A 25576-nucleotide genomic window follows, 5' to 3' on the forward strand; every position below is an offset into this window, starting at 1 on the left:
TTGTGCGTCACCGCAGTCGGCTGGAATCTGGCTCCATACAAGGTATAAATATATACATCTAGACACTGCTGTTTCCTCGTCTGGGCCAATGGGAAATAATGGAGTTTACATTTTGCTTTGCATGAATAATAAGGATTAGAGGAGTGAACAGGTTTCTAGACATTTAGACATGTAAAAAAAAAAAAAAAGTAGCTCAATAAATAACAATTCAATGTTCCTGTTTTATTTTGGGCTCAGACTTCAATGGATTTTAATCTACTCTGATTTGTCCAGCAGTCCAGAGGCTGAAGGGGGAAATGAAGTGCTGTACAAGTACTGCTGCATCTCTTCATAATGTAAACACTGACCCTAAAGAACAGCTCATTTTGGTGAGAGAGTTTTATTTATTTTTTTCCAAGAAATCTCTTATTTGAAGTGAACTCTTAAACTGAAAAAAAATGTATATCAAGTACCATATTTATTTTATGTCATGTTTTAATGTTCTTTGTGTGCTTCTATTTTAATCATTTCACTGATTTATTTCTGAGACAGTGTGATGCATACTTACTGGATTCTGACTCAACAAACTATTCAGCTTCCTTTGTCTGTGAAAATAAGTAGGGCGGTAGTGTGCTGAGTAATTTTAGAAGAAACAGTTTTTCTCATCCTGTTAGTGTTTATCAAATGTGTGTTTAAATAATGAAAATCACTCTCCCGACCTGCCTAGTGTGTTTAACTATTTTTGTGTGTTTTGTCCTTGCGTCACAAAGTGAAAGCCAAGTAAGCCTGAGGGAGTCATCTGTCTTTCTACATGAATATTTGATTGATACGGGATCAAAAATAGCGTGGAGGGAAACGGCAGAAATAAAAAAAAAAAAAAAAGGGAAACCAGTCACGACAGAACCAAGCAGACATGGGGAAGCCTGAGAAGCAGGACGGGAAGAACAAAGGAAATAACAATGGTAATCATTTTAACGATTAGAGTGGAATTGTGTTCTTATTGGTCTCGGTGGAATCTGTGTGGAAAAATGGTTTGATATTCTGCAGACCTACAGTAAAGTTCAAGGAACTCAAAGATGTTTTGAGTGAAAACAGCATCTCTATCTGCTGCAGATTACAGAGCGTTCTGATGATAACTTCTTTCCCATCAGCCTGTCGTGGGATAGATGTGTGAGTTTGAGATGCCAGGATTCATCTTTTCACCTGATCAATAACATCAGATTCTTTCATAGTATATCATAAGTATACACATATACATAATGTACTGAAAAAAGTGTGAAGACTCACAACTTTATGGACAAACATCATGTTGTTCTCAAGTGTTTTTCAAAACAACCCTGTGTGCACTGAGGTCAGCTGAGGGAGGCCAACAAGTGGTGTGATTGTGACACTGAGCCAAGCTGTCAGAGCTGGTGACGAACTTACTCAGATGCAGAACAGATGCTCTTCCTCTTACACTGCAATCTGCACTAAAACACTATTATCCCCCAGTGATACTGCTCATCCCATGAAAACATCCTGTGGTCCACAGACAGTGTTGTCCAGGCTCTCGACAGGACATGATACAGGATGTGGTATCACTCGCTGCTGTCAGCATAGCACTAACTGATGACATTCCTGTAAACATTTCAGCATCATGATTGGTCAGCTCTGATTTTATATTTCAATTCATTATGTGTCAGTATGAAAGTACTCACACATATACTGTAGGTCATCAGCACAGTTAACATTAATTCATCTTTAGTTAACTGTCAACATGAAACTATTTTTGTGTGTTAAGGCAGTTAAAAAGGGGGAGGCTTTTAAGTCTTCCAAGTGATGCATTCATGCTCAGGAGGAAAGCTCTGACATGTGAGCTGCTAAACTTTCTTGTTATAAACTCAAACATAGAAGCTCAAGAGTTGCCCCTTAACAACTTTATCAAGCAATTCAAGATAGTTAATGTTTTAAAGCACAATGATAATGTAAGTTTGTAGAAAGAAATAAAGACGATAAAATGTTCACTATGATTCTTCCTTTCTCAAGAAATCTCATTTCAGCCTCCATCCTGTACTGATATGAAGTGACACCAGTGAAGGTAAGAAAAACACTCCAATCAGGAGAACACCAACAAACTCCAGTCATTTGTATAAACATTAAACTTTGACATGGGAACCAGCAAAAGAGAATGGAAGTGCTCACTTCATGGACTGTTAAGCTTTGAAAAATGCTCAACATAATGTAACCTATTTGTAGTTGAGATACAACAGAGTCATTTAACAACTGGAGTCCAGCAGTATAAGGCTCCTTATCTGCAACTACTGTAGTTTCAAGCCATCAGAAAGACATTTAGAATTAATCGGTTTTTAAGTTTTAAGCAATCTCATTTATTGGAAGCATAAGTTATTTTTAATATAATTTCCTGTTTGAGACAGGCTATTCAGTTTGATGATAAAAGACTCGTTGACGTGTTGTAAGACGACTTTTCTATCAAAATCAAATTGAAGGATTCAGTGGTTGGTTTCATTAACAATATTTTTGTGCTCAATTCACCTTGTTAAGCTCATAACCAAAATTTAAATACAGAAATAGTTTGACACACCACAATAACCAAGCTATGACAACCAGCGCAGCAGTTTGTCCCCATAACAGTATTATTCCTTCTATTTAATTAGACACTCAAGCAGCTGAATAAAAGTTGTTTTGTGGCCTCCTTAGATTTAATTCACAGATATAATCTGAGAACAGTGCGTAAAAGTCAGAATCTCCAATTTCATTGGAACATTAATTTTACAGCCGATGCCATCAGCCCCTCTCGTTGCTGGCCACCATAAAACTTCTCTTACAGATTTTATAGTGTGGATAATAAAAACACACACACACACACACACACACACACACACACACACACACACACACACACACACACACACACAAAAAAAACAAAACAAACTGCCTCATACAGAGCAGCCAATATGTATGGAAAAGCAGCATGGTTCACTGTTTCTCTAAACAGGCCCACAGAGCTGCACAGCTGTGGCAGTTTGACTGTATGTAAACAGCTGGCACTAGACAGGAGCTAAGTACATTACTGAAAAATAACCACTTACAATGGTGTCCCCACAACCCGTTCATTTTTCATGATTAGTTGGTGCTTGTTAAACGGCCTCGTGTATCAACAGCAAACCATTATGTAATGGAGTAATGGAATCATGTGAAACAGAGTAATGAGCTGAAGTTAGTGGTTTGTTGCATGATCAGTATTTTATTTCCCTTCCCAACATGTACCCAACCTGCACCCCTGGAAAAACACTAGGTGTGGAAGTTCATATTGGAAAACAAAGAAACTTTACTCACATATATGTTAACATCGGCGTTGATGTTGCATAGGCAATAAAGTGTTTCTGGCGATGTGAGGATAAGGTTCATTGGCTTGGCGTTGGTGAAATTAAGAGAGAATATCTTTTCGTCCTGAGAAGAAAAAAAAGAAAAGAAAAACATTTGTCACATACAGTGTTTACAGTTTCACTCAATTAGCTGCAGATTCAGCGCTGCTGAAGTTCACACCTTCTGTTTTTGCATGAAAGTGAAATACTGTGGAGTTTATGATTGTGTTGGATGCAGAGACAGTCTGGCAGTGGTGGAAATCTCCAGGTGGAACACTGGGATTAGGAAGACAGAGAAATCAAGCGGCACAATAATTCACTTACACCATGAAGCCATCCATATGGGAGCTACTGTGCAGCCTATAATGAGTTTTTTTTGGTAAGTTTACCACACTGAGTGTATGCTGTGTTATACTAACAAAGCAGTCAAATCAAAAAACAAAAACCGTATGCTAGGCAAGGACACATTTATCTTGCAGTCTGTGTCAACTGGGAATATAATAGCTATCATGAATCCCTATTTGGGATCAATAAATGCAGACGATGAAAAATATCCACTAATGATGTGATGTGAAGAGAAACAGCCTTTATGACAGGCTCCATTAAAATGTAATATTTTGCCGAGATTCATAGGTTACCACGAAGATTAAAAATTAAAAACACCATAAATATGCAATTTGATAAAGTGTGACAAAAACGCGTGAGATCTTTGAAAAACTAAGTCATATGTCCCAAACAAATATAGCGTTGACAAAATTACAGTTATTCCCCAATTTGCAAGCCTCCCCATCTGGCACGGAGCGTCATTAATGAGAAGACGTCGAGTTGACGCAGTAGAGAGACATTTTGCTTGCAGCACCAAGTTTAAAAATAGTTCCAACCACAATTTAATTCTGTACAAGTTTGAGTCCTTTTGCTACACTATTGCAAAATATCAGTGGGAGATATGACAATTATCCTTGTTTTTGCAACTATGAAATGTCAACACATGCATCTCTCCATAAAAAGCAGTGCCAGTCATTTAAGGAGGGTTCGCAGATAGGCAGGAAGGAAGCTAGTCTTTGCAGTCTGTCTCCAGTTTTGACACATTAATGAGGTAATGCAGCGCGCTTCTATAATTACATCTCTATGCTGCACACAAAACATGGTAAACAAGTCAAAAGCAAGTCAAAAGCTATCAAAATTAATTATTTATCTGATGTGCAATGTGCTGCATTTTTGAAAAAAAAAAAATCAAGTTGTTTGTCTTTGTAGCATTAAAACTGCAGCAAACAGTGTTACAATATGAGTAAGTATAACCATGCTCTAACGTTAAGAAAAATAATAACAGTAATAATAGGAATTTGGAGGAACCTATTGTGTTATTTGAGATACAGTATTTTTTTGATCAATTTATGCATTTTTTTAACTTGTGACCTAGTGTATTCTCATACATAGCTAACCCTTACTGTTTTTACTGTATATACTGTATATATAAACTCAATTACATCATTTAACACATAATGTAATACCTCATTAACCATATTTTCAGGGTAACAGATTCGCTAATCACCACCACAGTCACTCTATGAATCAGCCTTAATTACCATGCTCCACATGTGCGTGGGGTAAAGCTGGCACGGTTGAGTTTTATAGATGTAAGTGGTGGTGAGTAAACCTTTTCACAGCAGAATAATAAGTCTGAATTTAGAGACTTTTTTTTCCCAAGACTGACTTAATTTCAATAAATCCTACTTCTAATTACTTTTTACTTCTGTAATAGCCCCAAGATAATTGGGTTTAGAAAAGTGGAAGAGTCATGGATTTGAAATCTGTTCAGTTTTGTGACTCAATGCATTAGAAACAACTGGAAATATCTCCAGAGTGAGACTTTTGTGGAAATTTAACATTCATAAATACAAATTTCTGCTTTCATCCATCATGCCTTTTGACACCAAATAATTTTTCTATTATATTTGAAGCTAGATTGTTTTTCAGTGCAGGGCCTGTTGGGGAGACAATGAGCATGCTGGGGAAACAGTGTGAATCCCTAATATTAAATTAATTTACTTGCTTCCTGATGTTGTGTTATCCAAGAGAATTGTGATTAGCTCATGCCTGAGCGATGAAAAATTTTCAGACCCCTACAGAACAAATTAGGACTAAGGAGACTATCCACAAATTGCATATGCACAGATGCATTTGAAAGAGACTCTCGCATGCAGAGTACAATGGACAGAGGGATCTGCCATCACACACACACACACACACAGTCATGTCTCCATGACTTCAAAGGACTTACATTCATTTTCTGGAGACTTACTCTAACCATAACCATGTACTTGCCTAACTCTAAAACATGTCTTCACTTTAAAATTTACTGATTTACATTATGGAGACTGGCTTTTTTTTCCCCTCAACATGAGCAATACCTGAACCACGCACACACAAACATACACACACAGGCTGCGGCACCTCATAAATGTCTTCAGTCCCTTTTTTTTTTTTCTTCAAATATTGGCCAAAGGGGGCACTGCAATCCCAGGTGAGAAGATGGTGACATTTGTTCCAGAACATGAAAATAATAATAATTGCCAAGAGAGCCGAAGGGGAATATAACGTCTAAAGCTGTTGCATATTTAATTGCTGCACTCTGTCCATCCTAATAACATAACACTCATATCTGTTCTCTCGTTTGAGGCAAAAACGGACTCTTATTTTGAATTTCCGTTACAGATCCTAAAGAAAATAAAACAGCTTGGAAAGACAGAGGGGGTGAAGGTGCAGACAAATGGACTGGTGGACTGAAATTGTCTGGGACATTGGGAAAGATGACCAAGAAATATGAGACAATACCGTCCATGTTTCCATTTGTCTGTGCCTATGCATGTATAATGTGTGTGATACGGTGTGGACGTGGTAAAAGGAGCCGCAGGTAATGACACTTTGATAAGATACTTGCTTTCCATCTTCAGTGCAGAACATTTACTTTGAAAAAAGAAAAAAAGAATATAGGTTGATTTCCCAGGAGACAGACATGAGTCTCCACTTATCACAAGCTGAGTCTGAGAGTCTTTGAATGGTAGAAACACAATGTCTTCCCAGAAATACTTTGACTTTGTTTTTACCTGAATCGTGTTGCACGGACATACAGTAAATGAATGACGGAATTCTTTATGCTTCATACAGAGATAACTCTGTGGTGTTTTCCTTATATACTCCTCCAACGAACTTCATTGTCTCTCTGTCTAGTTTCCCGCCCTTCATCCGCTTGTGACTTTCATTCTTTAATTTTTAACCCTGCATCATGACTGTTGCTGACCCTGATCACTCACCTTTGCTACTCTTGTTCCTGTGCTTTCAAGATACAATTGTTTTCCTTTTCAAACTTTCTTTTTTTTCTCGGGAGCATTTTTTGAAGGGCCTTTGCTGATGCAGTTTCCAGTTATTCTTTTGGCTCTCTCCCTTTACTTGAATTGGCTCCGCTGGTCTAGTCTCGGCCTTGTGCCAAGACCCTGACTACCCAAGCCAGTGTGTGACATCAGTGGGCCGTGTACAATCAGCTCCTCCCTATGAATTCTCCTGGCCTGTGCAGCCCCTTGATGCTCCCTCTATAATTCTCTGTGTGGTCAAACTGTGAGAGTCAACCGTCTCTGGCAGGTAGTAAATCAGTATGAAAACAAAGGGATGGGGAAGGAGGTGATAAGAAAATTCAAAGGACAAATGAGACATGGGAGGCAGAGCTCCCATTTGACTGGGCAGTTTGGCAAGGGATTAAGATGTTCCCCTTCCTCTGTGTTTACAAGAAAAATCTGTTCTGCACAGACAGTCAAGAGCAGATAAGAGGTCTGTGTGAAGAGATCTTACGTCCACTTTCTTCTTTCATTTGATAAAACATCTACTCATCGTCCCACTAGAGAACAGGATATGCTAACTCTGTACAATGTCCACTGCATCACACACATCCAAAGTCAAATTCCTTTAGTGAACTCCCACAAACTCCACATCAATTTATACCAATCTGTCAGACAACTTCTTTCACTCTTTCTATAAACTTTTTTTGGCACTGAACTGTGTCTTTTTCTACACTCCCCCACAGCATAATGTATCTGGTTTCACTCTTCAGGCCTAATAAGATGACTGAGAGGAGCAATTCCCTCCTAATATGCTTTAAATCTGTTTTGTCATCAAACAGCCTTTTCCTCTGATTTCCAGTCCATTAAATATGCTGTGAAATTTCAGTCCATTAAATGAGACTAAAGACTTGGCAAAAGATCCCAGCAACATTTATGCCAGTAGCCCCGTCTTTGAGGCAAAGACAATCATCTGCTTGCACAATGTCAGCGCACTTACTTAAAACAAAACTAAGTAATGAAACACACCTCTTCGAGACCTGGGCTTCTGAGATTCAGTTATGTTAATGTGTCCTTGTGTAGCATAAAATTTAAAACATCTTAAAACATCAAATTCAAAAGAATTTATTCCGTAAGAAAAGTACTCAAGCTGTAGAAGTCAGCTTAGCTTACTGGTGAAGGTTTCCCTTAAGAGAAAAATTCTGACAGGACTCTCTAAAGCTTTCCTAAGCAACTTAAGGAAAGAACCTTTTATTAATTTTACAGAGGTAATGGATTCAGGCAGGCATCGTATTGCACCATCCTGTGACGGGGTCTTAGCTAGAGTGCACATAGCACATCAGCTTTGCTCCTCATAATCACCACCAAATGAGGAAGAACGACCAACAGAGTGAAAAATAAGAACAGACAATAAAACAGCACTTGCTTAACACGAGTTATGTGAGAGTACTACATAAAGAACTGTAAGTGAGAACAAAAAAAGAAGCAGCAAGCAAACAGAGCATACTGATAAAGAAATGACTAATGTGAGCTGACCGACACTGTTGGACAGTGAAAAATGGTGTCTGGCGCAGCAATAACAACATACAGATTAAAAGTTTTCTGGAGTTACTTTTTGGTGTCATTCCCCTTAAGCTAAAAGTTTTATAATCAAAATGACCCAATGCACTGCTGTTTGTTTAGCTGAAAAAAAAGGATCCTTTGAACACACAGCCAAAGCAGTGCTGGGCTGTTATATTAGTGTAAAAAAACAAAAAAGAAATGTTGGGAAACCCTGTCTTTCAGTTATGTCTGGCATCTGTTCATGGTTAGTTGGTTATTTGGCTGACAAACGCTGGGCATGGAGAGTGTGTGGTTACATTTTTTTAAGTGTTTGTTTCAAGGTCAGGGTTGTAGAACAATCTTAAATGTACAGCATTATGCAACAACATAAAACCAAAGTAAAGATAAATGTATGCCAACAAAATCATATTACATACATTCATACGTCAGTTGCTTCGCTCTTCCTTCTTGCCTAATCTGTGTGCGATGTGCACGCTAACCTCTCATTATTTCAAATCTGCCATTTTTCTCCTTGTTAGGTTTCCCGCTTGAGCTCATCACATGACCCACTCACCTGCCTACCAAGCTGCTCCTCATTTGCAATTAGCCTCAGTCTACAGTATTTGCTTTACCACAGCAGGCAGCAGGCTGGAGGCACAGGGAAACAGTAAGTCTGGCTCTTTCCAAAAATTTAAAAATGCTGACTGATTAAGACAGCTTGTTTTTACCATAGTTGACCACACTAGGCTTAAGCTTAATTTTTTTTTAAAGAGATGTGTAATCTGTCGTTGGCTGTGCCACATTTGAATGCTCTGGCGCAATCTGACAGAGCCTCCAACTGTGTAGATAAAAGTAAACATTAAATTCAGCATTATGCTCCAAGCTGCTTCCCCATGTTTGTAGCTGTGAGCGACATTATTTCATCAACGGAAAGGTGTGAAATGCATAACAATGTGAACACATGTGCAACGCATTGGACTGGCAAACTGCTTCTTTCTTCTTTTTTTTGGGGGGCGTGCTGTACTGTCAGCTGAGAAAGGATTAGCAGACAAATAAATGGGATATAAGAGGAACCTAGTGAGAAGATTTAATTTGCCTGTTGAATTTTACTGCAAATAGTTAAGCAAGCAAGAGTGTTGTACGTGTTATCCCCTGTCAAGCGGATTTTTCACTTATTGACATTTACACAATTAGCAGGGATTGCTCAGCATCTCATTTGTATAACCTTGACATGCTTACCATGGCGGCCAAGTTCAGGATATGGACCTCTGTGTTGTCCTCTGTGACGAAGCTGGTCCAACAGCCATTTAGCATCTCTCTCACGTGGAACCATGGGTTGTCATTAACCTTTTTTGGCGCACATGTCTGACTTGAGGCTAAAAGAAATCAAGTAGAAATGGTTAAGCAGTGTCAGCAGCATATAATCAAGTCACAGTAAATAATCTCTTGCCTCCAGCATTAATGTGGAACTTCTTGCATTACCAAGTCTTATGTGTCAAATGCCAAGTAGTGCAAGATTATGGCTATATCCATAACAATCTTGCCATATGTGGACACGAGCAGCACATGAATGAAGACCTATATGTGTGAAAGCCAGAAAGCCATTATTTAACAGACAGATGAACCCAGCTATGTTACAGATTCCTTGTCTAAAAGGGGCTAGATTTGTTATTAGTCATTATGAAAGCTCCTTTCCCTGCTCTCAGAGTATGGATGTTAAATGTGTGGGTAGGACTACATTGTTTAAAAACGGATCTGCTGGTTCACGTTTATCAGACGTGTCAGGATAGCGGGCTGCAGTCATCCATCAAGCCTGCTCACTCTGCTCTCTGCTATGAGCCTGCTGTTTAACCTGGGGATCCGTGTCTCAGGAGGCTGAATTAATCGAGCCGAGGCTGTGCGGTCATGGATGAGGTTGGGTATAAATGCCTGCTGTTTGACCTGTCTAAGTTATATGTGTGTGTGTGTGTGTGTGTGTGTGTGTGTGTGTGTGTGTGTTCTATTGAGTTAGATTACAGGGAGTATGTGTGTGCACATGCTCACTTTAACCTGCCTGAAGTTATTGGCGGGGACAAAATATTCCCCAGCAAACTTCCTCTTTCCTGAAGAAGAACAGTGGAGACAGGTCAAATGTCTTTTCCAACTCAATCAGGGCACTCTTTCCTGGCCCACCTTCTACCTTTAGCTGATTAAAGATGGAAGAGTCTGACTGAGGCATTATGAAAGTCCTGTGGCATTGCAGTCTTTGGTAACTATCATGGCTGACATTGTCTCCGATCTGGATTTACTCTTAAACCTTGAAGCCACCTGTCTTCACGATGAACTAGGCTCTCATAGGATCAGTCAGAACTACTCTGTCCTGTGACCAATCACTAGATAAGCACATCTACAGTAAGATGAATATAAGCAATACATGCCTGGGCATCCACTGTGCATGCCTCGATCAGCCCCAGCAGTTGGCACCGAAGCATATAAGAGAGCAAGTGTGATAGCAAAACAGGAACATCTAATTTAGTAAGCAAATGCTGCATGACATACCGCTCCACTGACTTTTATGATGTATTTGGTCTGTTTACCCAGAAGGCCACAATCCCTCAGAGAGAGGAGATGTGGAGTAAAGCAAGTGAGATGAGACAGAGAGAGGAACAGGCACGGAAGGGTTAATAGGAAATTACAAAGTTTGGAAGGTCAACAGGATGTGCCTTATTTAGAAGTGGCACTAATCAAAGACCTTGGTTGAGGCAATGTCATCACCAGCAGTGGAGGAGAATGGACAGAGATGGAGATAAAATGGGATAGAAAGTGATGAATGCAGTGAACGACAGCAAAAAAAAGAAAAAAGAAAGAGGGAGCTACGGTTACATAATCAGCTCTTTCTGCTGTTTTTTGTTGTCTCCACAATGAAACTGGGTTGGTATAATGCACTCTTAGTCATTTGATCAATTCATGCACTTGTTCATATCATCTTTGGCCCACAGTATCAGTGATGCAGTTTTATCACAGTTATGTGATTTTTAGAATTAGTTTGTCTAATGCTGCTCCTTGATGAAAAATGTTGGAACTGATGCGTCTTTTCTCTGTGTTCCATGGAAATACATCTTACTACTGCCCATTGGATTTAAGGACACATTTGGAAGTAATTAGGAGATTTGGTGGAGTGGGGGAAAACAACATCTTCACTGTTTCTCAGTCTTCTCAGCTTTGGACCGCAGCCTCTTGCAAATCAAGATGGAGAGCCATCCATGCTCCTTTGCCATCCCTCTTTCCCTCCCTCAGCCCGGAGGTCAAGGCTGGTTTCCTGTTATTCTGGCCCTCTGTGTTAATGTCTGTTGCTCAATATCCACATCCATGAAGTTATTTCTCTCCTGTTCTGCTGTGACAGAGTTAACGGCCCATGACTGTCGACCGAGAGGTCTTGGTATAAATCACACTGACTGCGCAAGACTGTGTGTGTGTGTGGGTTGTCTGCGTACATGCATGTGTCACTAGTCTCCTTTTTACGAGTCACCATAGGATATGAAGAACATTCATTTTGCCCTCTTGACCCCGGAAATGCCAATGGCCTCGCTAAGCGGTTTGCTGGTAAATGAGGTATAGAAGAACCATTCCATTCCCTGTCCTCTTTATCTACTTATATCAATCCCCTCCATTTCCCATTCCATGAGAAGACATGTTTATGGATGTTGGTGATTTCCATTTAGATGTTAGGTATGAGGGGGAGATGTGAATAGAAACCATTAGGGAATTAGGGGGGACAGAAAATAGGCTCAATTCATGAAAAGTGCATATAATCAAATTTGATATTATAGTTTGCTTTTATTCTTAATGCAAAATCAATGTCAGTAGTTACTGTTGTCATATTAAATAGGTATTATTAAATAAATTTGTATGCATGATTAGACTACTACTAATTACCATATTAACATCACTATATTGCGACATTAAAGGGACTTAATAGGCACTTTAATTCAACCGGAAACATATTGAACACATTATAGCAAACTGATCGAATGTTTATAAAATTAAAACCAATGAGTATGCAGCCAAAATCGATAATGGCCAATTTGCTATTAGTGAAGTAGCCTTTGAAGAAAGCACATTTTTGTGGACTGTGCCAATATCTGGGAGTAATGAAAAACCTACTATATGATGCATTTGCATATGCATAAAACTGCCCTCGGCAGTTCTGCTGGTTGTCTGCAGCACCCTGAAGCCACAACTCTGAAGCCACAACTAACAAAATGAATAAAAAATACCACCTGATCCCTTTACACGTCCAGGGTCCATCTGCTCTGGTTTTCCTAACCTCCAGGGCATTCCAGAAGAAGATAGGAGACTGGCTGACCAAATCACAGACATCCGCTTTCCGCATGTGTTCAATTATGCATAGTACCATTAAGCCAGCACCGCTACCAAGACCATTTTAGGACATCTCAGGATCAGCTTGACATTAACAATGTTCTGCTTCAATCAGTTTATAGGCCTGCTTTGTTAAGTTTAGCTCAACATGCTGCATTTCATCAGGTTGCTGTACATTGTCAGTTCAAGTTTATCAACTTTAACTTTAAAATGTCTGTTTCAGCTGTAGGTAGGCCAGTTCAGGTTAACTTTGTATCTTATGCAAATAAGTTACAATGCTAACATTATCATTTTAGCAAAGGGAGGAACTAACTGTTGATCTACTGTTTCTGTTAAACACATTTTGCAGCAGTGGATGGCCACTTCAAAATGATTTCTGCTGCTGCAATGTCCTGAAGTCGCAATTACACAACTCTGCAGAGGGCTTTTAATTTGAAACAACAAATACAGGAGGTGGAGTCATGTGGCAACAGCCCAACACCCAGCCAAGGCGAGAGGGAGAGAGAAAAAAAACAGAAAAAGAAAATGAGGAGAGTAGGTAGATTTAACTAGCTGACATTGAGATATACTTATTCACACCGACCACACTACCTAGGTACAACAAAACCCTTCATGGTCGGACTGGCCATCGGGATTCCCGGGACAAATGCGTGTGGGCCAGTGGATCATCATAAAAGCTTTTATTGGCATGGTATTAGCATGAGAACATCCAGTTTGACTTCACTGACCTGAGCAACCTAAGCCACACCTCCTCTTCCCAATACCAGTGGATAAGTCTAAGGCTGAATTTCTTTCCAGTCCAATCCTGAAATCTTTCCCTCTTTTCCTGTACTGAACAGAGTAAATCAATTACAATATTTATAGACTGCAGCTAGCCTGACCTACACCATCCTAGTGTAATGTGTGCATCCGAGTGTTATCTCAATTTTTTTTATTCATTTGTTTAAATTAAAACACTTAAAGTAAAAATGTAATTGAAAATGTAATTAATTGAAGATGCCAACCTGAACCTAGGAAATGAAGTTTCACTGTCCAGGAGGGACCCACATAATTATGTGTTCCATAGCTGAACTGAGTGGTTGAGCTTGGGCGTTACTGGAGACTTGAGGTGATTTATCATTATTAGGGATCAAAGTAGCCTTACACAGTGCTGACATCCTGTATTTCTCCGTCTTCTTCCTCTTTTCCTCGAAATAGTTTGAACTATAAAGCTAGAAAAACTTCTCTAAAAAACTTTAACAATGGTGAAACACAGACAACTCCCTGACTCTCCAGTCCTTGCAAATTTTAAGCAGTGCTTGTGAATGCAAAACAGAACATGTATATTTCAAAGTTGGGTGGACCAAATGACATTATATTACTACAAATGCTGTAGGAAATTACTTTATTTATTGTGGGCGCCCATGGAGGCATTAGCAAGGCCAAAAAGGCACTGTAGGTTATGTGAGCAGTGCACTCAGAGCTCCATCCCACAAGCATTACATTATGCTAACAACCCATAATCCAGCTTCAGGGTGGCATTCACCACACTATGTTTAACATTATGGTGATAAGAAAAAATGTGTTTCCACCCCATTCTATATAGCAAACTGCAATGAGCGTTCTCCTAGTGGGAGTGGAGAGAAAGTGAAGTGGCAAACCTAGAGTGGCTGGGAGTGGAGTGATGACAGAACACCTTAAGTGATTAGATGAAAATGTTGTCGCTCCACTCCATTGACATACTCTGAAGCAAAGTAGCAAAACAAAATTAGTTCTGGAAGTTTCTAAGGTTTATATCTCACCAATTATTCTCATCCTGCCTCAGTCTAACATTAACTAGTCATCACGCTTGTGTAGCAAAGTGCACTTTAGTACAAATGCTTTGCTTGCTTCATGTGTCCTGGAAATGGTGAAGTACACTGTGGCTCCTGGTTGTCCACGACTGCACAAAAAGCAGAAGTACATATAGAGGCACTGTTCATTTACTGTATATCAGATATTATCACTTCTTGTTTTAGACAGAAAAGCATCTCATTCGTCAGCAGAAATGAAAATAACCTTAACTACATTTAAATTTGACAGAGTTCGGGTAATAGGGATAATGACCAGAGAGAAGACTGGAAACCGCCCAACAACTTACTTTGTGGAAAAGTGGAATTTCTTTGATAAGATTCATAAAAAGTAAGATTGTTTGCAGTGAGTTGCTATGGACATATTTTGTATATTTATGGTGCTTTTCTATAAATACAGTGATTTGTGAAGCTCTGATACATTCAATTTTAGATTGAGATTTGTTGTTAGTATTACTGCCAGTGCTGTTTATGTCATTTGGCTACTTCTGCCAGTAAATGAAAGATCTCAAGAGCTGCCTGCCTGTTCGTAACACTGTTGCCTCAACTTTGAGCATCTATGCAGTGCCGAGTAACGTCAGGCAGTGGCGAGCCCTTGAATCTCAAATTGCTATCACACCTTAACTAAACGTTGATTTAGATTCTAGGGATTGAGTACCTGCGGCCCAGTAACTAGCTGCCTTTTCACTCACCTCAGGCAAGAAAGCAGGCAGGCTTGATTTCATGCCCCGTCTTTCATGCCCTCCCTCATTGTCAGTCACTGTGGAAAAGAGCATCAGCTCCTTGCCTAGAGTTTAGACGCACAATGAAGAACTGCAGAACTTTGAGCTGGAGAGTATGGCTGCATTTCAAAGAGAGAGAGAGAGAGAGAGAAGAAAAAAAGAGGAGGGGAAGCCCTGACAGCAGACAACGTCAAGACCAACTGTCTCCCTCGGTCCCTCGGGGAAGAGTAAACTGTTTGTGTCCAGGGTCGGGCGACGGAGTCATGATGGGGAAGGGGGAGGGAGGGGTCAGCGGCCCTATCAGAATTAGTCGGAGAGGGAAAGGGGAGCTTCAAGGCCTGCTCAAGCCCCCCTTTTCGACTCCACGTACACACACACACACACACAAACACACACACACATATACACACACCTATTGTCCCAGCGTTTCCGCAACTGCAGATTGAGGCCTGACCATCCACAGGAAGGTAAACAAGCTCTTATCAGTGCTCTGCAGGGGCCTGCACTGTCCCCTGGCCTCTAACCCCTGCATACTACACATTACACACTCCATACAACACACAAGCTTCCTGACCATCTCACCTCCCTCTCCTAAGTCCTGAAATTCTATCAAAAAAAGAAATTGCTGATTAGTCTTGTCAGTTTAATGGCTTAAGACTTTTTTGTGTGTGTGTGTGCCTGTGTGCCAAGTTCTGCTTCCAGTGTTTGCTGGAGAGGAACTGAGGATGTGATAGCGGGTCTGGAGACAGCCTGTCTTCACACTAGCTCTGTTTACACCTCTGGGAGCCATTCATCCGTCGTCTCATCGTTGTCGGAAGCCAGCGGAAAAACAAGTCCAACAGTGGCGTATGGAAGGTCTATGGCTCACTTCCTCCGTTGTTCACTCACTCTCTTTATGCCCTGTCTGCTCGTAGTCATTAACAATCCCATATTCTTTGATGCAGATTAACTCAATTGCATGGATTGTGGTTATTCATTCTCAAGTCGCAACTGCAGGCATTAAATATGCCTGCAGTTGCAATTTTCATGGTGATGCTCATATATACTCAAAGGTGATCTATTATATTCCAGACACCATCAGTTACTGGGTACGGTGCATCCTTTCCATTCACTTATGCGGTTAGATTTTCCCCTCAATACACCGAAAGAACACTAGCAAAACACAATTAATCATGTGAGTGTTAATTGGTGGATGGACAGACTAATTTAGCAAGTTTCATTCTAACTGCGTGCACCCAAAGCAGACTAAGCGTTAGAGATTCATTGCACAGTGGTTGCTCCCAATCATTCAAGATTGATGTAGCTTTGCACAACATATGCTTGGTGTAGAACCAACAGAGATTAGCTCGTTTTTCTTGACTGATTTTTGCCAGTAAATATTAATGTGTTCTGACATGAGGGCGGCATAGTAATGACGGCTTAGAGTTTTTTTTTTTTGTTTTTTTTTTACATATTTAAAGTGAATGAAGTCAAAGGTACAATCCATGATCCAAGTGTAAAGGAAAGGGAAAATATACAGGGCTGGTGAGCCTATCACTCCCAAATCGACTGACAGCTCTTTTAATACTCACACACCAAACAACCAGATATTCTATCCTGAGGCAGTTAAGGTTTGTTGACATCAGTAAAAGAAGCATATTTTCCATTATGATGAGCACAGAAGCATAAAATGTATATTTTCTCTTTATATGCGTTAAGATACATTTGAATTTGTATGATCACAAAAAAACTTACGAAGCCTCTAAGAACATAACTTTTTTTGGATCATCTCATAGAGACAACTATGAGACGGCTTCACGTTTATGATTTCATTTCCACAATTTAACTAATGGATGTGTCTGAGTTGTTTGACAAGTGTAACTTCATTCCCTCCAGCGTCTGTGAAAAGATTATTAAATATCACGAATTTGACTGTTGGATTTGTTGTAGTTACAGTATACGAGCAGATTAAAGTAATCTGTCGGCTGTCTCAAGGCTTTTTCCTTGAGTCACACATTCTGCTTTCTGACATACAAGAGAAATATGAGCAAATGAAAAACCCAGTGTCCAAGGAGGATTTGCTCATCACATCAAACATACACACACACACACACACACACACACACACACACACACACACACACACACACACACTGAGTACACAAACACAGTCAGACATCAGAGAGATTTCAGCTCTCTAAATACAGATTGACCAGTGTGGCACCTGAATCAACAGGAAAGCTACCCACCCAGTGCTTGAATCAGGAGGCTCCGCAATTACACAACAGTCAGCTGCACACAGCACATTGTCCACCACTGACCACTTTAGAAATCAGCATGGTCTATGCAGACGGAAAATATGTTGTCTTAAGGAAAAATGCCAAGTGCTTATTACCAAAAAAAAAAAAATTTCATTAACATTCTCTAAAATGCTATTTGAGGTAAATATTCATTCCACAAATGATGATGTTTGTTCGAATTTCCTTTATGCTAAGAGAAAAGTTCAAAGCAAAGGCTCTTCCTTTGTCGTGAAGCATTTTAGAATATTTTATCTGGGAACACTTTTGTTCACCAGTATTCAGCCAAGGAAGATTAAAGGACAGATACTGCCCTGCATAACAGTGCTGTCATTAATTAAACCACTAGTGAATAAAGTTTTTGTAAAATAGAGACATATGAGGTAGCATACTTTCTTGTTTTGCTGGAGATCTGAAGCCCTCCCAGAGGTTTCTTTCACCCTACTTTGACTGTAAGTCATGGGTGAGTCAGCTGACCACCATCTTAAGTTTTCCCCCCAAATTCACTCCTAATACACAGGTACATTTCTTGTGTTTGTGCAGATCCCGAAGTTAACCAAAGGCAGACAGACCTAAAGATAAGAGTACATAATGCCATGCCTTATCTGCGCAGACGGCAGGCATGTTGACATGGGCACAAGTGGTCGCCATGCTGACGAGGCGTTTATCTCACCCACTACTAATGAGCCATTCAGCGCACATGCAAATGCATCATGACAAGCTTTGGGCCAAACGGCGCAAGACCTCAGAGTCACAGGGTGATGATGTTCAGTAGACATTCAGTCAAAGATTTGGCAAAAGCTTGAGATCTATACGATCAACAGTAATGATAAACTAAAGTCTTCCTGTACTTAGATGATTGCTTTGGAAAGCAATGCTGGTGTGCCATTGAGGGTATACAATAAGAGGGACCCAGTTATGTAACACATAGGTAAGGGCCAAACACCATATACAGTATGTAAGTGTTATTGCTTTCAGCCTTTTCAGATTTTCACCGAAAAATACATTTTCTTTCTGCATTAGGACACTTATTTAACACCATGTACAGAGACCTGGGTCCTCTTATGGTGACAACTGCGTAAAATATCTTTCCAGTAATAGAAAGTGAAAAGAAATGGGGAGATTACACAAAAGAGATGCTGACTAAGCTGTAGATAAGAGTCCTTCCGAGTAATAAAACAATACTACTACTGAAACTTGCACGATTTATCTGATTTTCACCTGTTTATATTATACAAAACAAATACTGATAAGTTCAGGGATTTATTAAAAAAATTTAAAACAGAATGAGATTCTCCACTAAAAAGTGAAAACAGACTAAAAATTACATGCCGCAAATATCATCATTTGTATGATACTTAGACACTAAAACCATCTTGATAACTCATTAAGTGCTAGCCAGTGAAAATCATGTGGAACAAACAGAAGAGAGGAACACAACATTAGTGAGGCTCCCTCGCACTGCATTCTGTAGTCAAACAGAGGAAAAGCGAGGCAGTCAGAAATGGATTGTTATTTGGGAGGGGCATAACACTGAAGGAGATTGAAATCGGTCTGAGGCAGCGACAAGTGGTCGCGTCTCCCTGCCACCCAGTCTGACTGCAGGCAGAGCTGGCTCACTACAGTAAAACAGGGGAAGTGGACTGTTTTGACTCTCAACGCCATTTTTAACATGACGTTTTTTCTTATTCTTTCCTTTTTTTTTGCTTTTGCTTTTGGCTTATTCTATTACAGCATGCCTTCTGAAAAATCTTTGTCATGTCTTTACATTTCTTTTGCTTTTCTTTGTAAATCCTTGACATCCCATTTCTGTCAACAAACAGATTCCTCTCTTTTCTTTTTTTGCCTTTATATTTTGATAATTTTACTACTTTCTTTTTCTCTAATTACTCATAGTCTTGTATTTTCACTTTGTCTATCTTATGATTTAATTCCCTTGTTTTATCTGTCTTGTCCTTTTTCCTATCTCCCTGTTTCTTTAATCCCCTATTTACTTCTCTTTCCCTACATCTCCCTTCTGAACCACTTATCTGCTCTTTGACAGTCACAAAAATTTGACCCCCCACTCCCTCACTGTCTCCATGAATCAGTCTTTATGAATTCTGTTATCTCTGTTTGTCTGTCTGTCTGTCTCGCACTCTTTCCCTCTTTGAGATCCATTTTCTGACAGCCCTCCCTCCCCCTTCAGCGGCTCGCTAATCACTTTTGTACTTTTCCTTCAGCCCGTGGAGGGAGACTCTGGGGTAGGCAGAAATGCAGCAGGCGGTCTGGCAGTTAACATCATGATGCCTGGCTCCCACTGGGAAAGTTCTTGCAGCAGGGGGCATATTCAACACTACTTCCCTGCCAGGAAATGCCGGGCACGAAGTGGATAAAATCACTAAATACAAAGACTTCAGTCAGACACATAGATAATTATTTATGTGTCCAACTGCTGCAGTTGGCTTAAGTGGTAGTGGTTATTGTGCTTGCCATTATAAAGTGGTCTGAAAAATATAAAAATGAAATTCTTTTCCAAAGGAGGTGTTATACAAGTACTGTACTTCCTGCGTAATAAGCAGCTTGGGAGACAGAGTGCTTTAAAGGCCAATCACTCTTCCAATGCTAGTTAGGAAAGATATGAATATGCTAAAAATTATAGGATTCAAAAGCCTTAAAGGGGCACCACACAAACTGTATACATGAAGATCAGTTGTATAATGTCTTTTGTGACTCTGGAGGAGCTCTATCGAATCCGAGAAAATAACCCTGATGGAGTCACTCAGGTTATCTCAGCTTGGGCTTGGAAACTACAACTTTATATCAGAGCGCCTCTGTAACAAAGTGAGGGCTTGGCGTCTATAAAACCAGGGCGTTTACCAGGTGAAAAAAGTTTCCTCAAATGTGCTATTGAGTTGCATTATGGGAAATGTAGGCATGGGGGGGGGCTTTACCCATACAATAGAGTAAAAGTCAGGATAAAATGACTTCTCTTGCTTCAATTTCTACCAATACCCCAGGTTTATGGAAGAATCATGCAAAATCACTGCAGAACCACTGCATGTAACACGTATTGATAAGTAAGTTACGTACATTGTCGTGGCTGAGACAGACATTATCACATCCAAATTGAGAGGTGCCAAATTATCTTCATTAAATACCTATACAACACAGCTGAAAAGAAGTGTTGAAGGTAACATTGCATTAACAGAGTGAAATAAACAAGATTAACAAAAGAGTGATATCCAAACAGAAAATGAAAAAAAGGCAACACAGTTGGAAGCCTGAGAGAAAAGGCAAGTCCTTGCCATGTTTTATTAAAAATGAAGGTCTCAGCTGATCCAACACAAAGGAAGAACAAATTCCACCATTGCACAAGCTTCACAGCCTGTATGATCTTGGCACAAACAAATACCCAGAGTTAAATGACTAAAGAGATTTAGATGAATTGTGGCACCACAGGTGCTCAGAGATAAACCCATAGGCTGGACCATGCAAGGCCTTCAAAACAAACAGCAAAATTTTAAACACAATTAACCACACAGGGAGGCAGTGTAGTGAAACTAAGACTGGTGTGATGTTGTCTGTTTTACTGAAGCCTGACAGAAGCCTGTCCAGAGATTACGGATGAGCTGCAAACATGAAAGAGAGGCCTGACTGATCCCAACACATTGGGAATTTTAATAATCAAGCTGAAAGGTGAAGGCAGGGATGATCTTTTCTAGGTTTGAAAGACGTACGCAGGGGTTGATCTCATAAATAATCCAGATCTGAGGAGAACAGGATCTCATGACAGAATGCATCTGTGTTCGTCAAATTTCAGGGTAAGATTAAGAGTTGTGTCTGGAGTTCTTTTGCCTCCAGCTGAAGAAAGGCAAACTGAAAGTCAGTGCTGGAACTGAAGAACTGGAGTCTGGTGGGTTTAACAAGATAACCACAGTTTTACTCTTACCCTTCATAAGGAAGTGGAAACATTTAGAATTAAGCAACAGTCTATAAGTGTCATATTACTGCCTATCTGACTAACTGACTGACTCAAGAAAAAAATACATAAGCACCACTTCATCTATTAATCAGCCACTCATCATACTGCAGATGAATGCAGGCCATGGAGTGTTTGCGTTACTTTAACTGCTGTACATTCAAACCATTCTCAGACATCTACGATCGTTTAAGAATCCCAATAGCCAGGACCTGATAAAGGGTCACTTGTAAAAAGTTTAAATGAAGCTAAAGCAAGACTGAGCTCAAGTAAAACACATTATACCATGCCTGCAATGGGCCAAGAGTGTCATGGGATTTGTTGTAGGCTGCAGGCTATTTTGGATTTGCTTATACTTTTTCTGTGTTTACTTCTTCTTTTGAGGAACTTTCACATTGTGTCTGCTCACACAGTGACTTGCAGCTGGCATGGATGCTATTAAAAACAAACAGACCTCGAATCCCAGTGAAAATATGGGTTCTGTATTTTTTTTCACAGTCATATTCAGTCTGGCAATGTGTAAATCTCATTTCATATAGAGTATACTGTCGGCCTTAGTCAGCCTGATGTCTGTGCTTCATTTGTTCAACAACTGCATGGTACTAAGCCCAGGAGACAACGTCAGAGAAAATGACAAATTAATATGACAAAACTGGACTATATGATGACGAATAAACAATAAAGAGATAAACGAAACTCATACGTGTCACACCAATGTTTTGATTAATGCGTCAACATTCAGCACACAGGGTCAGAGTCGCCTGCTGTCTGAGAACAGTCTCACAGCTCCCTCTGGGCCTTCTCCTAAAGAGGCTGCAGCAGATGCAAAAATAAGATGGAAAATAAAAATTCTTGGAACCTCTTTCAAGAGATGAAAAAATGATGCAAGTACCGGACTATGTGTCACAGAGGCAATTAAGGCTCCACCAGTAGACAGCGAGACTGATCCCCTGCGGTGGAAGCTACATGAGGTCAACTCTCTGCAGGTCTGCCAGTTGGCCGAAAAATACCTCTGTATCCCTGCCACCAGCACCCCTGCTGAGAGGGTGTTTAGCACTTGTGGCAATATTGTGATTTGTCATACAGTAGGTCAGCGCTGAAGCCAGATTCAGCGAACAGGCTTGTTTTTCTGGCACATAATCTTAAAGGTGATGTATGCTTGCCAAGGCCACTTTGCCTTATTTAAAAAGCACATTCAAAATACCGGTTTATTTTTCTTGTGTATGTTTAAGGACCCAGTGTATAAAAAAGGTTATTTGGCTCTGAAGTGGTTGTTTCACCTTCAAGTACAGCATTGAAAATTATTGAAAAATGAATGCAGAAAGCATAGGTTATCTCATAATTTTTTACATCTTACAGTTTAGTTCTCGCAGACAGTGGGCACAGATCATCTAAAACTATAACTTACAGAAGTAAAACCACCAGACCATCAGGCTGAATAGACCAGTTAATGTCTAACAGATTAAATTAACAATGTTTGTAACTAAAACTGACAAACAATGCACTTTTGATATATATATATATATATATATATATATATATATACACACACATATATATATATATATATATATATATATATTTTTTATTTATTTTTTTTTTTTTTTTAATCAAATCAATAGACTTTGATCATTATTAAAGATATTTTCCCAAACTATATAAGCATTGTTTTATTATTAGTTGAAATCCATGTGGCCACCCCAAATGCTAGATTGCTGCAGGGAAGTGAGACCGAAACACCCCAAAGCAGCAGTGCAGTCTACTGGTAAGAGCATCAGGCTGGATTATGGCCTGAGGGCAAAGGGAAGGTTTCAGATCCCTTAGCTACCTTGTAGGGATTACAGGTTTGAATTTGATATGGACAGTCACAGGCAGCCTCTGGAGGGGGCCGACAGAGATGGGTCGCATTAAGTCTGTGAGCTCCCCACAATGTTTTCTTGTTTCTTGTGTCTGGACTGTCCTCATAGAAGATGTTCTTTTATCACTAATACTGAACTGAAAGATTACACAGACAAAAGCCTCCCAGAGTGATTCGGTTGTTCAGCAGTCTGACTATTATTTGGAGGTACTCTGGTTTTGAACTTGGCTCTTGTTCTAATCAAATATTGTATGCTACAAGAGTTGTGTTAAGGACAAACCATCATTCAAGCCAAGGGACTCCACATTTATTTTGCACATAACCTCTCTGTACAGGCCAGCTGTAAAATCCTGATTTAGAGTGCAAGAAAAAACAAGAGCAAATAATGAAGTGAGAATGAAGTGACGTCAGAACAGAGAGCAAGGACAAGATTAATATCTTCGTTTGAACTTTAGGATGACAAAAACATCCCCGGGAGACCTGTCTAAGATTATACACTTCTATATAAATTCATGGCAAACATAGCATTAAAATCCACTTATATAATATCTAAATGTTGAAAATAGTGAATATCAGTTGAGAAGCTTACCAGAGGTTGCAACAGTGATGCACAGAAGCAGGGCAAACCGCGCCACGTGAACCTCCATGTCTGCTAAGCTTAAGTTTCAGGTGTTGGTAGAAGGTGAGTCTGGGTCTCTGGGGTGTGAAGATACTCAAGAAGTGGTTGAAGTGTCCTTGTCTAGCAGCAGAGCAGCAATGACTGTGGCAGCGGAGGAGCAGACAAGTTCCAGTCTTTAAAGGTTGAAAGGTCAGGGGAAAAATACAAAAAAAAGAAAGAAGCAGAGATGTGATGGTTGACAAGGATGTGACTAACTCAAGACAATCCCATTGTCAAAACAAGTATTGTATGCAAATCTATCTCCTATTATCCAATGCTGTGGCATTAAAAGGTTATAGCACAAATATATTCTCTGATGATGATTAACCACACATATGGTCATAATTATTGATGACTAACATGAATATTAATAGTGCAGCTTTTTGAATAAATGCAACAGAATAGCCAAGAGCACATAAGGGGCATTGCACAACCTGACAGTGAAGGAAATGTTGCTTAAATGTCTTAAATTCCTTGAGGGGGATGACACGGTTTTTCTTCCTGAGGCAATCCCACAATATTTCTCTCCGTCTTCCTTGTGTACAATGAGGGTCAGAACCTAAGGGTTATCTGGTGGTCACCAACTTCTGGCCGACTGTTTCAGGAAACACTACGACATGGTTTTCTTAAAATAATATCACAATGCCGAGATCAGATAAGACTTTCGGAGACTTGCTCTTGTTATATGATTCATATAGAGGGAAAGGAAGAGCCTGTGTAAACTGTTTATGGATTTCCCAAGGAAAACAAAAAAAAAAGTCACGTTGTTTCCCGCGAGAGAGATGTCTCTAACTAGCAACACAAATCCTCAGTGGTTTTCTTTTATAAGTAAATGAAATACTTAATAGGTGAAACGCAATTGCGTCCATTCATAAAACTAATACACTAATAATGATGAAATTAGTAGGGAGAAATATAAACTTCATTAGACAGACGACGTCATAATTCCTTGTTTTCACAGCTCAGACAAACGTTATTTAAGCTTGTGTCAGCTAATGTTAGGCATTTCATAGCAGACATACAACGGACTGGCAGACTGAGGAAAGAGTTTGTCTAACTTACTGCCCTCTAGGCTACAAGGGAAATAAAATAGAGCACACATCCCTGAGGCAATAGACTTTAAAAGTGAACACAAAGTTATGAATCACGAAGCTTACTTTTTAGAAAAGGTTGGCTGTCTTGAGCGAGGCAGGCTTGATAATCCACAGGCGAGGATGTAGCTGCACTCAGCAGTGTTAACGGTGTCAGGACTTTCCAAACTTTTTGTGCTGCCTGGGCGGTGCAGATTTACTTTTGTACCCCTCCCACCGGCCTCCTTTTTTTTCTTGGTAAGTGCTGCCCCTGTCAAGCATTGTCTTATCTGGTAAAACAAAAAATAGGCTACGAGTGAATCTCAACTCTGCTATGTGATAGACTTTTACTGTCATCTTCTGTGGAAGTTTCGACTTTATGATCATAGAGATACTGTCTGTAACCGTCTTTAGCCCCCAGGCATCTGGGTGATATAAACTTACTAACGTTACACTAAATAACAATAAAATGTTACTGAACAGTTCAACACCAAAAACTTACAGGTATAAGAACCGTACTCCATTCTGAAAAGACACCGAATCTGAAGACACACTATCTCGTAATTATGATCGTTTCTCATAATTATTACTGACAGTCTTATGATAACTAGAAAATCACATGATC

The 25576-nt window shown here is 39.8% G+C and overlaps 1 protein-coding gene across 2 annotated transcripts in view; it reads right to left on the minus strand.

The window, feature by feature from the left end:
• eng (endoglin) overlaps positions 1-25151 on the minus strand; it is a 38835-nt gene extending 13684 nt beyond the window's left edge. Inside the window, exons 1-4 of one of the 2 annotated variants that reach the window (XM_056403424.1) lie at positions 25039-25151; positions 23813-24015; positions 9458-9594; positions 3316-3429 (exon numbers count right to left, since the gene is read on the minus strand). In XM_056403424.1, coding sequence (XP_056259399.1) covers positions 3316-3429; positions 9458-9594; positions 23813-23870 — 309 coding nt within the window. In that variant the 5' untranslated portion in view covers positions 23871-24015; positions 25039-25151. The remainder of the gene's footprint in view (positions 1-3315; positions 3430-9457; positions 9595-23812; positions 24016-25038) is intronic. The other variant, XM_056403425.1, reaches the window with a different exon arrangement.
• Positions 25152-25576: the final 425 nt, after the last annotated feature.

The sequence above is a fragment of the Seriola aureovittata genome, chromosome 18 (assembly GCF_021018895.1).
Source record: "Seriola aureovittata isolate HTS-2021-v1 ecotype China chromosome 18, ASM2101889v1, whole genome shotgun sequence".
Lineage (NCBI taxonomy): Eukaryota > Metazoa > Chordata > Actinopteri > Carangiformes > Carangidae > Seriola > Seriola aureovittata.